This window comes from Rutilus rutilus, assembly GCF_951802725.1.
Source record: "Rutilus rutilus genome assembly, chromosome: 1".
NCBI lineage: Eukaryota > Metazoa > Chordata > Actinopteri > Cypriniformes > Leuciscidae > Rutilus > Rutilus rutilus.
Genome location: NC_140209.1, coordinates 50,345,678 through 50,362,998, shown reverse-complemented (window position 1 = coordinate 50,362,998; position 17,321 = coordinate 50,345,678). Strand labels below are relative to the sequence as shown.

Genomic DNA, 17,321 nt, shown 5'->3' with positions numbered 1-17,321 from the left:
CAACATTTATGCAATATTTACGAAACACACATATCCAAGACGTCTACTCACCGGTCTTACGGAGAGGGAAGTCATCCTTGCCCTCATAGGACCCTAACAGTGGGGGGAGTTTGTAGGAGGGCGGTGTGCCCGGTGTGTTGCTCTGTGGAGGGGAGCTCTGCTCCAGGGACGCGTGGTGAGCCCCCCTGAAAACAAACACAGGCCATTACAATGACTCATCCATCACAATGCAAATGAGTATGAATAAACCATAAACTTCCAGCATAATGTGGCTCATGCTCAAAAGCATTAATTTTGTTTAATGCTGAAAGTTTGGGTTTACCAGCCCAGAATAAGGCTGAGTGATTTGGACTAGCAAGGTTCCTCTTACCAGCACTTCTGGGGGAAGGAATGGTTAAGTCCACCGGGGCCAGGTTCCTTTTTGCTTAACAGGAACTCCTGCAGCTTCAGTTTGACCTCAGTACTGGCGATGGCACCTAAGAACAAGAGTCAAATGACATTTATTAAAAAGAAAAGAAAAAGTGAGTTTGTTTACCTCTGCAAAAGTCATTATCATGGGTTTGCGGATAGCTGCCAGTGTGTTGCTATGCAGTTGCTAGTGTGTTCTATGTAGTTGCTAGGGCATTGCTATGCATTTGCTAGGGTGTTCTGAGGTTGCTAACTAACCAAAGTACATTTTTTGTGAGCTCATCTAAAGTGAGGACTATTCATGACTTGTAAAGCATTTACAAAGGAGATTTAAAGGCTCAGTTATCTTCTAAACAGAAAAAGGAAACAAACACAACACAGTGATACAGAACACAGAAATATTTAAGATGTATGAATGTACATTTAAATATTTTACTTGCACTTTTTTAAGTGATCTTGTGAACCACTGACAACTCCTAAATAACTGGATTGTAAATAATGCAATACTTCATTTAGAAATGATAAATTGATCATCAATAAAGTATGAAAATACAATTATTAAGCACATTATATAGCTGTATTTATAAACTTATTAATGTCTATCAATGCTTTATAAATGATGAATTAACTGTTTACTAATGCTTAGCTAATGATTAATAGCGTGCAGTTATTATAAAGTGTTACCTTGCGTTTCATTGTACGCTAGGTGAAAATTCTTCATCTAAATCACAGAAACGTTTTAGAGCACCTTTATTGAACAACCTGCATGATTTTATGTTAGTAGCACAGGGCAAATAACGTAAAGTTGGGGATTTGTTCAAAAAATGTATTTACCTCTTGATGGAAATAACATCACAACATTTATTTCCATCAAGAGGTGCATACATTTTTGGTCAAGATCTTGCATTGAAAATGCATGGACATGATGTGTCTTCCTACATGGTTGTTCAAGGAATGTAAAGCTGCACACTTCATCTATTAGAGTTAGAAGAACTGTTGCCAAACATATAACATGCTAGAATCATAATAATCACTGCAATAATGATCCAATCATAGACTCTTAAGTATTAGCCTATTTCATTTTTATTTATTTATTTAATTTTTGGACGGGCAGTGTATATTCATTACTGGTCAAAAATTAGAAGCCAGTAAGATTTTTAAAATCTCTTATGCTCATCAAGGCAGCATTTATTTGAACAAAAATACAGTAAAAACAGTAACATTGTGCAATTTTAATTAACTGTTTTCTATTTTAATGTATATGTAGTCTATGTGTATGTGAAATGTTAATGTTAATGTAATTTATTCCTGTGATGTCAAAGCTGAATTTTCAGCATCATCACTCCAGTCTTCGGTGTCTTAGCAACATGCTAATCGAACTATATTGAAATCAACTTTGAGAAGAGTCCCACAGGTGCTGCAAATAACTGGAGCCTATGTGGGCACTTATGAGGTTCCATCTCTGTTAGAATACTATGTAGGCAGCTCAGAAGGTTTTGGAACAGATCCAATATGTTAACTTTGTGGCTCAATAAATCCTAGTGCTGCATTGTGTTATTTTTAATAGTAAACAACCAAAGAGAAATAATAGAGCAATTTGTGCCTGCTGTGCCTAAAGTACTTTAAAGAATATCCATGACAATGCATAATTATAACAGCAAACAGCGATAAACATCACCTACGTACTACTCAACAAGGTGTTTACTCATTGAACTAAAAGGTGAACAGACTAGTGCATTTAAACTATTCCCATTTTAGAAATTAGCAGCAGAATAAATAACAGGAAATGATGAGCGGTGAACATGCCATGAAATGAGTTCGCTCGCTGTAGATCTATTGTATAAAATAGATGGATTAATGGAGAGATGCATACTCTCTTTGCCCTTCTCTTTGTTCCGTAACATGAGCAGTTGTTGTTCCAGTCTCTGCTTCTCCATCTCTTCGTGACGCTGCTGTTCCAACTTCCTCTTCTGCTCCAGCTCCTGTTGACGCTTTGCTGCAAGGATCTCCTGCTGTTGCTGTTCAGGAAGAAAACCAGAGTCAAGAATCAGAGCTCAAGGAGATGATGTGTACCGAGAGGACAGCAAGGGTCATACCTTAAGATGCTCCTGAAGCTGCACTTCATGTTGGCGTGTCAAAACCTCGTGCTGCTTCTGGAACTCGGCGAACAGCAGCTGCTTCTGGAGCTCTTGCTGTTGTTTGAGTAAGAGCAGCTCGTGCTGAAGCTGTTTTTCTCTCATCGCCGGGTCCACTGTGCTTAGTGCGCTCAGACGCGGGTCTGTACGCAGGTCCACCGGTCCTCCGCTACCTCCGCCCTGATCTCCTCCACCTCCCACCGGGCTCTGCATCCCAGATGGTAACAAAGTCTTCACATCCACGGCTGGAAAGAGAGCGATACAGTAAATAATCTAACCGCCATTAGAATTATGATAACCTGTTAAACCTTACAACTGAAGCTTACATTTTACACGCACGCACACACACACACCTGTTGCATTTGTATTTTATAATGGGTCACCTCTGCCTGGGTTCAAACATGTTCCCTTAACCTCTATGCTAGTAGCACTTAAAATAGCAAGTTGACACATAAACATAAAATATGTTTAGAGCACACAGTTACATAAGCAAAGGCCAGGGGTGCATTTGAAATTGAGAGGGTAGTCTGTGGTTCATGTATGCTGTTGTCTGTAAATGCAGGGCTGACATTTGTCTGTGTCTGCCCATGTTACCGTAATCAGGTGTAATCAAGCTCAAATGTTGACAGGCTAGTTGACGTTGCCGTATTTTGTATCACAAGCCTGTTTGGGAATTTATCCAACTAAGCTCAGACCAGTTTTATCAGGGAAAGGCAGCACAGAAAATGTTACGTAAAAGGGCGACAGATTCTTTCTAGATCATTAGAAAAAAAGTAACAGCCAAGACCTTCCTTACGGTAGGGTACTGTACTGCTAAAGAGAGCATGTGGTTATATAACCTAGAGGGGAAACCAAGGTGATGCCCTGAGGCTCGTCCTAAAAATCAGCCCAACCAGTCACTTTCTCTCTCCATTTCTGCTATTTCTAATAGTACCACTACAGAAGAATACTGAGCTTCCCAAAGCTTCTGAGCAAGTTTTTTGCACCACTGATGTACTAAAAAAAGGCCTTGGAAAACCCAACATTCCTTTTTTTCCTCCATCAAATACTCTTTTTATTTTCACTGCAGTAAGGTGGCATTAATGAGTTGCCATGGGGATAGCGATGTGTTTCCAGGCTCTTGTGCACATTAGCCTGAGATCTCTACAAAGGCATTCAGTCATTCAATCTCACCAATTAAAGGTGACCAGGTCATAGCAGCTTCCAAACATTAGTCCGAATCAAAGTGCTCAACTTCAGCGGCATTGGGGAACAAAAGGAATTGAACCGTGCCCCTTACTTTAAGACCAGATTTAAGGTTTTCTGTGGCATATTATGGTTGGATTATGAGTAAGGAAAGCTCTTAGGCTGCAATTTAATTCTTAAATTATATTACACATAAAAGTATTACAAAAAAAATAAATAGAATTCTCTGATGAATAAGTTCAAAAGAACAGCTTTTATTTAAAATAGAAGCCTATTGTAACAAATGTCTTCACTGTCACTTTTGATTAACGCATCCTTGCTGAATAAAAGTATTAATTTATAATTAAAAAAAAAACTACAGTATTAATTTCTATTCCCAATGATAAATAAAATAATAATAATCAAATTGGTGCCTGCACTGAAATGTTGGTATTGCATTCTTGTAGCTCATACAGTAGAGCATGGCACAAGCAACAAAGCCATGGGTTAGAAAAAAATATATACCTTCAATGTAATTTAGCCGCATGTGTATAAAAGCATCTGACAAATCAATGCATAAATGTAAATACAAGGGGACAGACAAGTTAGCATCTAGGATAATTAATTATCTTCAAGGGCGGCATCGTCATCACATTTATAACCTTTTTTTTTTTTTTATAACTGAAAAATAACCAATTTTAGAAAAAGCATGCATACTTCACAGAATACTACACCACCTGGACATGCCTGGCATACTTTTTTCATCAAACTATGAAAAGCACTTTAAATCCTTGCATTTCTGTATACTAATAAACCAAGTTTTTAATGCTGAAAATTGGCACATCACTTAATCGAAACAGGCAGTATGAAGTAGTATAAAGTTATAGAGTCTTTGTGGTGTCCTTGAATCTGCAGAGACCTCGAGTGTGAGGTAGGATACCACTACACGTGGGCCACTCACAGCTGAGAACACATTAACTCGCATGTCACTCAGCCTCTACCGTGGGCCGGGTTGCCCTCCCAGCATCGGCTAAAGTTTACCAACATGATAATGATCCGGTTTCTTTTGCTGGATGCCTGGCGGAAGCGTTCGGCTTACATGAAAATCAGATTACTCCCCCTTCATCAGTCAAGGGCTAAAAATATCATTCCTCGTGCCCTCAGGCCGACTGACTGTGTCAAGCCATTGATGTCAGAGCATGACCAGCCGAGGTCGCCAGGGCTGTTCTGAACAGACGAGCTTAGCATAGATTTCCCCAGATACGCTTGGTCTTCCAGGAGAAGAACAGGTATGATTCCCATGTGTGAAGTTCAGTGTGGTCTGCAACAAATGGCCCAAAACCTTAGTTAATGAAGCAGCCTGTGCAAAAATGGTAAGATTATGGGTGAATTCCATGTTAAAAGACAACAATACCCGACAACAATACCTTGACGTGGTGACTTTTGTTGGCTAACCTTTATTTGAGGAATTCTGTTCACAACAGGCTTTTGAGTTTGTACTTGGTCCTGCACTGCCTACTGATTCAGTTTATTCTAATAAATGTTTACATTGGTTAACGTTGATTGAATGCTTAGGTTTAATGTTCATTGTAATCAATGATCATAATGCAAGGCAGGCACATCGCATGTATACGACTTATTTTTCAGCGGCATTCAGTATGGGTTTTCACTATTTGATCCATAGATGTTAGGCTATTTTTAAAAGGATAATTATTTTGACTTCAATTTAAATGTTAATGAAATTAGTCATGGCGCACATCCCTACTTATAAGCCAGTTATTTAAATGAATCACTCAAATAGACTCAAGTTAGCGTGTGTGAATTAGTCTAACAAATGTAATGGTCTCTTCACTGCAAATACTGCCTTTTGTATCTTTAAAGGGATAGTTCGGCCAAAAATGATATTTAACCCATGATTTACTCACCCTCAAGCCGTTCGAGATGCATATGTCAATCTTTTTTCAGACGAACACATTTTCAGTTATTTTAGAAAATGTCTTAGATCTTTCAGTGGTTATAGTGTGTAGCGTAGGAAGCGTCGTGACGTAGAACGAACGTGATAGCGCAGCCAGAGAGCAGAGCAAAACAAAACTCTACGTTCGTTCTACGTCACGACGCTTCCTACGCTACGTCCTACGTCATACGCCAGCATCCATCTCCGTGAACGCGCGTCGACCGCTACCGGAAGCCAGTTATTTTCATTTATAAAGTTTTAAATATGTATATTTTTACGACAAAACCGCACGGATTACCCTCAGAAGGCCTTCGTTTATCCCCCTGGAGCCGGATGGATTACTTTTGCGAAGGATGCATGCACATTTTAGGACTTGGAGGAGGTGGACCCCATAGCTTCACATTATAACCACTGAAAGATCTAAGACATTTTCTAAAATAACTGAAAGTGGTTTCGTCTGAAAAAAGATTGACATATGCATCTCGAACGGCTTGAGGGTGAGTAAATCATGGGTTAAATATCATTTTTGGCCGAACTATCCCTTTAACTCAAATTTATTTCATGTCATTGTTTGCTGATGGTTCCAGAGTGTACTAAAGCAATTGTAAAATACCAGCTAAATAAATTATCCTGAAGAATGAACATATGACTGTACCAACCTATGATTGTGAAACTTCCCTTAAGACTTTCTAAATATGTAAAGGAATTAAAATGAAGCTCTATTAATATTGAAACTTGGTTACAGCCATTAAATGTTTTGTTAACATGTTTGTTCACAGTCTACCAGCAGCACCACAGATAAGTAATCTGTCCAAACACAACATCTATGTGAAGGACTCCCCATCCCTAAGGAAAACTCCTTTGAGGTGATAATTAGCAAGTACAGAGACTATTAAAGACAGCCTTCCTATCAACACTTTCCTGTCCAACAAAAGACAATGGCAATTCCGTCACAGCTAATGTCTATCCTTTTTCAAACTTCTCGTCCATTTGAAATATCACCCGCCTCCAAATTGGTAGTTACTCATTAAGGACCTGTTTTTAAGTTGAAAGGAAGAAATGAAAAACGCATGAAGGACAAAAATAGAAAAGGGGGAGGTACTCTGGGACTGGAGTCTTCGAGGAAGTCCTCAGTGAGGAGGTTGGGCAGACTAAGGGGGTTTCCAGGAAATTTCCCTCAGAGAGCTCTGACCAAAGTGGAGTCTCGACTGATTACTGCAGTGCCCACACATATAGTGCACATATACACAAACTAGCAGACGGATAAAAACAGAATCAAGCATGAATGTTGTGTACTGTACAAGACAATATAATTAGGCCTTAAAAAGATAATGTTACTGAGACTTCTTGTCCCTTGTTGAAAAATATAACTATTTTCAAATGGGAAAGGAAAAATAAACTTAAATTTAAGATATGGAAATCTGCTTCTCGAGTAAATGTAACATTTTTAAGGATGTTTAGTACTTTTATAGTAAAGCCACACAAAAAAATTAAAGGTGCACTGTGTTTAAGCATTTTATTAGCTTAAATCAATGTCTTTATTCATAAATATGTCCTCATTGGTGTAAAATTACCTCTGCCAATGATCTGACTTAGCCTCGTAAGCGAAAAATTTCTTATCTTTATTTACATTGGACGGGTAAGTCCAAGGAGGCTTTCATGTTGTTCCGCCATTTTGAAAAACTATAATAGCAAACAGGGACAAAAAGCACTAGCCTACCACAACGCGTTTTCGTTCAGAGCCAGCGTCACGTGACTGAAACAAGCTGAAACGTGCAAGGAGATCAGTGAGAGGTGCTTGTCACTGCCCCGGCAAATTTGAAAGGCTGCACTGCACGGTACTTCATAATGCAGGATCATACTTATGCCGAGCCCCAGGAGAATGAATCCTCATCGCCAAATAAGCAAAACATTTAATTTAAAAGGAAACATGACCAGCGAATTCAAAAAACGACGGTAAATATCGGGATAGCTTTGAAAAGATTTTTTTCATTGCTTGGTTGTGTAATTAAATATATAGGTAGCATAACATTAGAACATGTACAGTTAACTCGATGAAGTGCTATTGGAAGACGTTTTCATAGCTTCTTGGTACATAACACCTACTGTAGTTGCAACACGCATTTGAAAAAAAGTGAGGCGCTAGAGAGCACTACTCGTTTGAATGCAAAATACAATTTCACCGCTAGATGGGAGAAATTCCTACACAGTGTACCTTTAATATCCATCGTTATATTAAAATTCTGGACAATATAAGCCAAGAATTATATACTTTAAATGCAATACAAGTTAATTAAGGCATCACAACAATGTACAGTGTGAAAAATGTATATTCATTTCGAGATTTTTTGTAATTCCCATAAATCAAAAGCAGTCTCTTGAAACGAGCTGATTCAGATTCCCCCTACAATGACATTATTGTAGGGAAAAACCACGCCCACAGCTGGTGACGATCTGTCCTATTAGCATAGACACAGTCCTGAGTGAAAAGCACAGAGTCCGCCATTTCTGTGTCCTCGCTGTAGCAGCTGGAGATGTACAATGTCTGTGCCAAAGAGGTATTGCAAGTGTCGTGTTTTGGGATGTATCAATGCACAAAAGATTCTCCATAGACTCCCGCCATCTGAGTCATTAAGGACAACGTGGTTTAATTTCATTTTCGAAGGAAATGTCCCAAAGAAAATCACTAAAGTCTTACACGTTTGCACCAATCATTTTGCGCCGGACTGCTTCACAAACGTGAGTCTTTTCAAAGCTGGACCATAGTCGGCTCAATAAATGTTACATGCGCTCTGAAGAGAAAATACGTTTAAACAAACAGGCTCCAGTCCAGGATGGTCAATCATTAATTTGCGAGTCTGCTCAAGCTGGCGCATCCGTCTTTTCACCTTTATTACAATACAGTACGTAACACAAATGCAATAGCATATCATAAAAGCAAGATGACAACATAAGTTATAACCATAATTAAACTAAACTATACCCGTTCTATCTCCATGCAGCATATATTCACTGGCTCTGTAGGCATTTTACAACAGTTCCCAAACGAGCACCTATACAGCGATTTATAGATTATCATGATGGAACCTGCTAATCGATGACTTGAAGATAGTTAACTCCACATCAACTTTTTCATCAATTAACCATTCAGAAACGTCCTGTTGCATTCTACATGTTGTCACTTCTTCTTGAGTCTCTCCATCATTGTCAGACTTCGGTTCGAACATATAAGGCTAAACTCCGCTACTGACAGTTTCTGACATTTTCAGTACGTGAGATTGTCCTGTTTTTGTTGTAGCCGGTATGCTGGATCATGAGCTCTTGAAGCTCCGCCCTCTTCTTGAAAGGAGTCCGGAAGCACCAGCTCATTTGCATTTAAAGGGACACACACAAAAAGTGGCAATTTTAACATTATACGAAAAATTATTAAAAATTATCTGTGGGCTATTTTCAGCTAAAACTTCACATACACACTCTGAGGACATCAGAGATTTATTTTACATCTTGTAAAAATGCCCATCTCGTTTGATGAAAGGAAAGGTAATCTAAATGTAAAATGAACATAAAAATAAACAAAAAGATAGTTAATTTTGGCTGAAATGGTACCAATATACCAATACGTTTTGCACACATACATGTACATCTATATATGCACATCTTTCCATGTTGTTCAGAGTTTTTCCAGGTGATGAATAATGGAGGACAGTGGTGAGCTTGTCTCAAGGGGAAGGCCTTAAAGAGCAAAAAAAACAAAAAAAACATTTCTGCTGAGGCACTTACGATGTATTAAAAACGAGGTAAGAGCATTGTAACCTGACAGGATGGAAATAGAAGAGTGAGAGAGAGAGAGGTACCTCCTCATTAAAAATAAAAGAAGGTGTTGCATAAGCTATGGGTGAGGTTGGGTGAGTGAGAGAGAAGGGGAAAGGAACGAGATACGACAGACAGAGTAAAACTGGGTGGTGTTATTTGGAAAAAAAGCCAAGGAGGACTAATCAATGGAGTGTCTGGAAGAGGGCCAGACAATGCTTGAGTAGCCAGATTTACCTTTCATCAGATTAAATCGTACTCCATGGATTATGCTAATCGCCTGGTGAAAGGACTAGAAATAGCTTCCTCTCACTCCGTGTCATGGCATTAAAGCATGGTGCCAGTGTGTGTTTGTATATGTGTGTGTTTATTTACACTTGATCCCCTTATGCAGCAGTTAGCTTAGTTTGTTTGAAAGCAGCCAGGCAATTGTTAATCACAATTCCCAACACAATCAGGTTTGAATTTGACAAATAAGACTAGAGCACACAGGATTGTTTTTTAATTGTAACACCCTAGACCAGGGGTATTCAATTAAAGGTCCAAGAGGTCCGGTCTCTATATTTCCTTGGTCCGGACAATGCTTTTTTGGATCAGTACATTTCAATCGGGGCAGCAGTAGTACTTTGTAAAAGAAAAAATACCTAAACATTTAAAATAGTCATCCAAGATGTAAATCTTGGGCCCCGAGAGCCAAAGCAGTCATGTCTACGAATTTTTATCAAAAATGTACCCAAAAAAGTAAATATTTCTGTAAACGTGATATGAATATAAAAAGGTAAGATAGTATAAAATGTTTTATCAGGCTATTATTTTTTATTATTATTATTTACATTTAGATTTTTTTTTTTTTTAATAATAATGTTCAATAATTCAATAATTATTATTATTATTATTATTTTCTTTAATACTGGAATTACCCTGGACCTCCGGGGAAGATGAGGAGGATATATATAATTATATATATATATATATATATATATATATATATATATACAGTGGGGAGAACAAGTATTTGATACACTGCCGATTTTGCAGGTTTTCCCACTTACAAAGCATGTAGAAGTCTGTAATTTTTATCATAGGTACTCTTCAACTGTGAGTGACGGAATCTAAAACAAAAATCCAGAAAATCACATTGTATGATTTAAGTAATTAATTTGCATTTTATTGCATGACATAAGTATTTGATAGATCAGAAAAGCAGAACTTAATATTTGGTACAGAAACCTTTGTTTACAATTACAGAGATCATACGTTTCCTGTAGTTCTTGACCAGGTTTGAACACACTGCAGCAGGGATTTTGGCCCACTCCTCCACACAGACCTTCTCCAGATCCTTCAGGTTTTGGGGCTGTCGCTGGGCAATACGGACTTTCAGCTCCCTCCAAAGATTTTCTATTGGGTTCAGGTCTGGAGACTGGCTAGGCCACTCCAGGACCTTGAGATGCTTCTTACAGAGCCATTCCTTAGTTGCCCTGGCTGTGTGTTTCAGGTCGTTGTCATGCTGGAAGACCCAGCCACGACCCATCTTCAATGCTCTTACTGAGGGAAAGAGGTTGTTGGCCAAGATCTCGCGATACATGGCCCCATCCATCCTCCCCTAAATACGGTGCAGTCGTCCTGTCCCCTTTGCAGAAAAGCATCCCCAAAGAATGATGTTTCCACCTTCATGCTTCACGGTTGGGATGGTGTTCTTGGGGTTGTACTCATCCTTCTTCTTCCGCCAAACACTGCAAGTGGAGTTTAGACCAAAAAGCTCTATTTTTGTCTCATCAGACCACATGACCGTCTCCCATTCCTCTTCTGGATCATCCAGATGGTCATTGGCAAACTTCAGACAGGCCTGGACATGCGCTGGCTTGAGCAGGGGGACCTTGCGTGCGCTGCAGGATTTTAATCCATGACGGCGTAGTGTGCTACTAATGGTTTTCTTTGAGACTGTGGTCCTAGCTCGCCTCAGGTCATTGACCAGGTCCTGCTGTGTAGTTCTGGGCTAATTCCTCACCTTCCTCATGATCATTGATGCCCCACGAGGTGAGATCTTGCATGGTGCCCCAGACTGAGGGAGACTGACCGTCATCTTGAACTTCTTCCATTTTCTAATAATTGCGCCAACAGTTGTTGCCTTCTCACCAAGCTGCTTGCCTATTGTCCTGTAGCCCATCCCAGCCTTGTGCAGGTCTACAATTTTATCCCTGATGTCCTTACACAGCTCTCTGGTCTTGGCCATTGTGGAGAGGTTGGAGTCTGTTTGATTGAGTGTGTGGACAGGTGTCTTTTATACAGGTAACGAGTTCAAACAGGTGCAGTTAATACAGGTAATGAGTGGAGAACAGGAGGGCTTCTTAAAGAAAAACTAACAGGTCTGTGAGAGCCGAAATTCTTACTGGTTGGTAGGTGATCAAATACTTATGTCCTGCAATAAAATGCAAATTAATTATTTAAAAATCATACAATGTGATTTTCTGGATTTTTGTTTTAGATTCCGTCGCTCACAGTTGAAGTGTACCTATGATAAAAATTACAGACCTCTACATGCGTTGTAAGTAGGAAAACCTGCAAAATCGGCAGTGTATCAAATACTTGTTCTCCCCACTGTATATATATACACACATTTTAAATGCTTCTTTACTTGTTGGCTATTCCTCATGTAATGGAGGATCTGTGCAGGTGAAAAGTTCTGCAGACAAAAGCTTTGATTGCCAATTTCCTCTAATCACTTTCCTGCACCTTCATACACAGCTCTGTACTTCCACAGCAACAGAAGACAATCATCTGGAGAGATCCAAGCTTGCAATAGTTGGCCCATGGGAAGATGTTTATCACAATATCGAATTCTCTTTGGTCCCCAAAAAAAAAAAGAAATGTTAAAAAGAAACCATGATGCTTTTCCCCCTCGTCTACTGTAAGTATTGAAAAAAAACGTCCCCATTTCCACCATAGCAGGGGGTCTTTCCTGGCTTCAAACTCCTTCCCCATTGTCTTTCCCGCTTTCCTCTACACCTTCACCTCCTCCTCATCCTCCCCGGCCCCCGTTCTCCCCTTCACTCCCAGAAGAGATTAAACACAAGCAGCGACAGAACACAGTCTGCCTGCGAAAAGCGCAGTTATAAATAGCCCTGGATTAATAATGCTCTGGGGGGAGTGGAGGGGAGCGAGGGGGGGATGGGGGGCATGCTGCGCTTTTAAAAGTGCGCAAATCTATTTTAGGACACTACATTGCCAGGCGGCTGTGCTTCTCTCTTTCTCTCTCTCGCTGTTCCCTCCCTCCCATCTCGGATCGGTATTACAGACGTCTGAGATGACTGCAGCATGTAGTTTCTTAGCAGAAACCTGAGGACCCTTGTGAAAAGCATGTTGTTAGTCTCTCAATAATGTCATAAAAGCTCTGCCCAAGGACTCCAAGCAAGGACAATCCATAGATGTGACCCGATGTGCTGTGATCTAAACCAGCACCTAACCAGAAAATAATCTGACAATGAGTTACACAATCTAGCTGAAGCACTGAAAATTTTTTTAGTATAACTTTCCATCGAAAAACTGTGTTTAAGTTGACATCTAACCGCTATATCCTCAGGGACGATATCCCTCATGGCAGCAACAACCTAACGCTCTCCTCTCCTCTCTCCCGAAGGGCTTTCCTTTTGTTTTCAGAGCTCAGTTGAAAGAGAAACTTACAGCTGACACAATTTGCTGACACCATTTCCTGCTTTCATTCCAGCCAGGGGAGCTTTATTTTAGCAGTTAGTCCAAAGCCCTGTTGTGCAGAGACAAAGAGACGTTGACAAAGAGGAATAGACATATAGAGAAAGAAAAAGAGTACGGATGCTCTGATATCGATACGTAAAAAATTCTAATTCAAGTTGCATGTGATTAGTGTGTGACAAAAAAAATAAAAAAATTATAATATATATATTGTGTGTGTGTGTACACAAAAGTATTGGGGACACCTGACCATTACACCAACAGGGAGATTGCATTCTCAATACAGACATCAATATGGAGCTGGTCCTCCCTTTGCCGCTATAACAGCTTCCATTCTTCTGGGAAGGCTTTCCACAAGATTTTGCCGTGTTTCTGTGGGAATTTTCGCCCGTACAACCAGTGTGAGGTCTTTGTGAGGTCAGGCACTAATGTTGGACTAGAAGGCCTGGCTCGCAATCTACGTTCCAGTTCATCGCAAAGGTGTTTGATGGGGGCTCTGTGCGGGCTAGTCAAGTTCTCCCAAACCAAACTCATCCAACCATGTCTTTATGAACCTTGCTTTGTGCACTGGGGCACTGCATGCTGGAACAGAAAAGGGCCTTCCCCAAACGGTTCCCACAAAGTTGGAAGCATAGCTTTGTTCAAAATGCTTTTGTATGCTAAAGCATTTAGATTTCCCTTGAATGGAAGCGGCCAAGTTCGAAAACAGCCCCATACCATAGTTATTTTAATAGTAAAGACTTTATTCTTCAATGTCACATGATCCTTTAGAAATCTAATTGCTGCTCAAGAAACATTTCTTATTAATATCAATGTTGAAAACAGTTGTGTTTCTTAATATTTATGTGGAAACTGCTAAACATTTTATTCAGGATTCAGGGGCCGGATTCACGAAAATCTTCTTAAGAAATAAGTTAAGAAAATTCTTAATATAAATTCTAAGATGTTTGTAAGAATGCTACAAAGAATCTTCTTCTTCTTCAAAAAAAAAAACTTACAATACCAGCAAAAATGTTATATTATAATATACTATGTGTTTTTATATTTTTCATATTTTTCATGTTTTACATATATATACAAACATACACACACACATATATACATATACATGTATGTATATATATATATATATATATATATATATATATATATATATATAAAATACACACACACACACTCACACAAGAGAGATATAAAAAGGACACTAAGTGAGCAAGAGAAACTAAGGACGCTGAGGTAGGACCTCAAGGACAGTCATTAATAAATGTGCCTGCACTTCCCTCTGTTCTGCAGAAGCATCTCTGTTGGTAAGCTTTGGGACACAGCAGTGAATCATGGGATGTGTTTCCCCAGCACAGAAACAAACTAGGGGCTTCGTCTATTTTTCTAACCCAATACCTAAACTTAACAACTACCTTACTAACTATTAACGGTACAATATGTAGTTTTTCGCTGCTAGGGGCCGTTAACCTCTTCGAAACAATAACAAAGGTTGATGATGCAGTGAATGAGCGTGGAATCATGGAACTTGTCGTCATGCTGATGGATCTAATAATGTTTATGGATGAGTGATATTCGTGTTTTTTAACATGACTGTGGTATGAAGCAGGGCGCGATTGCTAATGAGAGACAGATATCTGCGCCTCACGCGAGTCCCGCGGATATAAAGGAACGAGATTTCACTTGGTCCACACTATCATACTGCATTTGAGTGTGTTGAAAGTTATAATGTTATTCTATGTGTTAGTTTATCTGTATGAGACTAGCAGTAAGCTAGATCAACATTAGAATAGCATACTGATCATATTCTAACATTTCATCATGTTGAGCTATATAACATTGATTCGTTTTATGTACATTTGCTCACCTGTCTAATAAAGCACAAGCAAGAACGGCGTCTCTGTCAAATCGAAGTTTGTCGCGAAGCTCTCGGCATCTCGAAAACGCCACGCCGATATTGATCCTCGTTTTATTTCTCCTTTCATCCCAAAGTCTGCTTGCTATGGTCCATAATGTTTGAACGAAACAACAACAGCATGAGTGTGCCGCTAGACATTACGCAGTTGTCCACGTCTGTTGCCATGGTTACCGTGGCATTACAAGCGGAAAACCAGGGATAACGCAGATATTACGTCATTGACAGGCGACAAGTGACGGGCACTATTTAAAATGGTGAATTTCTCTGAATTTACAAATTCTTGGAAACATTTAGGATAATGTAAGGACACAATTGAATGATATATATAACACTGTGCAAGTGGTTTTTGGATATTTTAATACAAAAATCGTACATATTGTACCTTTAATAAGCAGTAATAAGGAGTTTATTAAGGCAAACGTTGTAGTTAATAGTTAGTTAGTAAGAATTGGACCCTGATCTAAAGTGTGACCAAATGTTCTTATCTTTTTTATTAAGATTGTTCTTAAAACATTTACGAAGTATTCATATTCCTGAAAAGAATGTTCTTAAAAACAATCGTATATAACTTCTTAAAGTTAGGATAACCCAAAAGCTGTCTTAAATCCCCAAAGGTAAGGTGTTTAATGAATTGACATGAACATATTACATGTACCAGAAATGTGGACAAGTGAAACAGATCGATCATTAACAGTGCACTAGAGTGGACGCGCAGGCTATACGTGATGCATTCACTCTTGAAAGAGCGCAAGAAAGATGGAGCGCAAATGAATGGGAAAGACCGCTGCATCTTAAGACAGGCTCTTTTAAAATAACTATTTTAACTTGACATCATGCATTAAAATCACAGCGCTGAGTGATTAACTCCCGTCAAGCCAAGCGCTTAACTACGGTAATCTGCAGGCAGCGCAAAAAGATGGCCTTTGAGGAGTTTTTAATTCAGCAAGTCTTCAGGAACACCTGCCTTTCAATAAAATAACTCCAAAGCCTATCATTTTCTTGTTAAGAAAAAAAAGATGTTTAAGATTTGCACTTAGAAACATTCTTACGAACTTCTTAGAATTTGTCTCAAGAATTTTCTTAACCTCTTTCTCAAGAAGCTTTTCGTGAATCCGGCCCCAAGACAGAATGAGGGGAAGAAAAAAAAAAAGAAAGAAATTTTTGGTGGTTTGCCTTCAAATAAAAGCTGTCAGTGGAAACCACACGGCAATGAGCAAATAATCGCTGTAAGAAAAAGTTGCAATCAATCAATTAAGACTTTAGTGCAAGGGGTGACGTTTTCAGAACCAACAGGGCTGATTACTTTTCCCTTAAATGTACTTCATTTTTATAAATAGTTTGTGGTTTCATATTGATTTTACTGCTTTTCTGACTGAAACGAGTTCTTGCCTCCCTGGAGGAACCATTTATTTTTTTAGCTCTTTGGGCGCTTTCTACCATCCCCCTGTTTTAAAGTCTATTTTGCAGAGAGCCCGGTTTACGTCATGGTTATTTTCTTTAGCAACGGTACACCAGCTACGCTTCAGAGAAACGAGCGGGAGAGATGGAAAGGCAGAGAGAGAGAGAGAAAACCATGAATATTGCTTTCCAGAAATAGCACACAGCGACGTGCGGTAGGCTGCCCTGTCAAATCGGTTCTGCATCCTCTCCTTGTTAACGGCACATAGATGAACGAGCGCGAGAGAACTAAGAGAGAGAGAGAGAATCAAATGGAGTTGGTCAGATCCAGCCAATGGTTTGCGACACTGAGACCAAAACTGGAGGAAAAGAAGAGGTGCAGGAAAGCTGGGTGATATTTACATCCTTTGGAGGGACTTCTTGGCAGCTTAAACTTGGGGTTTGAAGCTGGTAAGGGAGAGTTACAAATAGCCAGTGTGATTTATGGGCCCCAGGAACCTCCGATGTCTTGGCAGGCCTAAAGGAGGGGTAGGCTCCCCTCACCCTGGGAAAACAAGAAACCAGCAGTTCCTTGGTGGAAGCCCAAAAAAAGACAGCTGTAAAAAAAGGGAAAGAGAGGGCTTGTGCACCACATGATGTTAGTTCATAATGACTCTTGATCCATAAGACATGCGGACGATGACGTCAATTAAAGTGGATAATGACACTGCTGGAAGTCAACAGCATTTATCGGCTAATGCATGTCGATTTGTTCACGTCATGCTTGCTGAATGGTGCCATTTTTGATTTTAGCGAGAGAACAGTGCTTTTTATTTTTATTGTTGGC

At 39.4% G+C, this 17,321-nt stretch overlaps 1 protein-coding gene across 11 annotated transcripts in view; it reads right to left on the bottom strand.

Moving 5' to 3' along the window:
• hdac5 (histone deacetylase 5) overlaps nt 1-17,321 on the bottom strand; it is a 75,410-nt gene that overhangs the window by 20,793 nt on the left and 37,296 nt on the right. For all 11 annotated transcript variants that reach the window (XM_084401703.1, XM_084401701.1, XM_084401702.1 and 8 more), the window contains 4 exons: nt 2,505-2,788; nt 2,282-2,426; nt 371-476; nt 52-185 (listed from right to left, as the gene is read on the bottom strand). In XM_084401703.1, the coding sequence (XP_084257829.1) occupies nt 52-185; nt 371-476; nt 2,282-2,426; nt 2,505-2,788 (669 nt within the window). The remainder of the gene's footprint in view (nt 1-51; nt 186-370; nt 477-2,281; nt 2,427-2,504; nt 2,789-17,321) is intronic.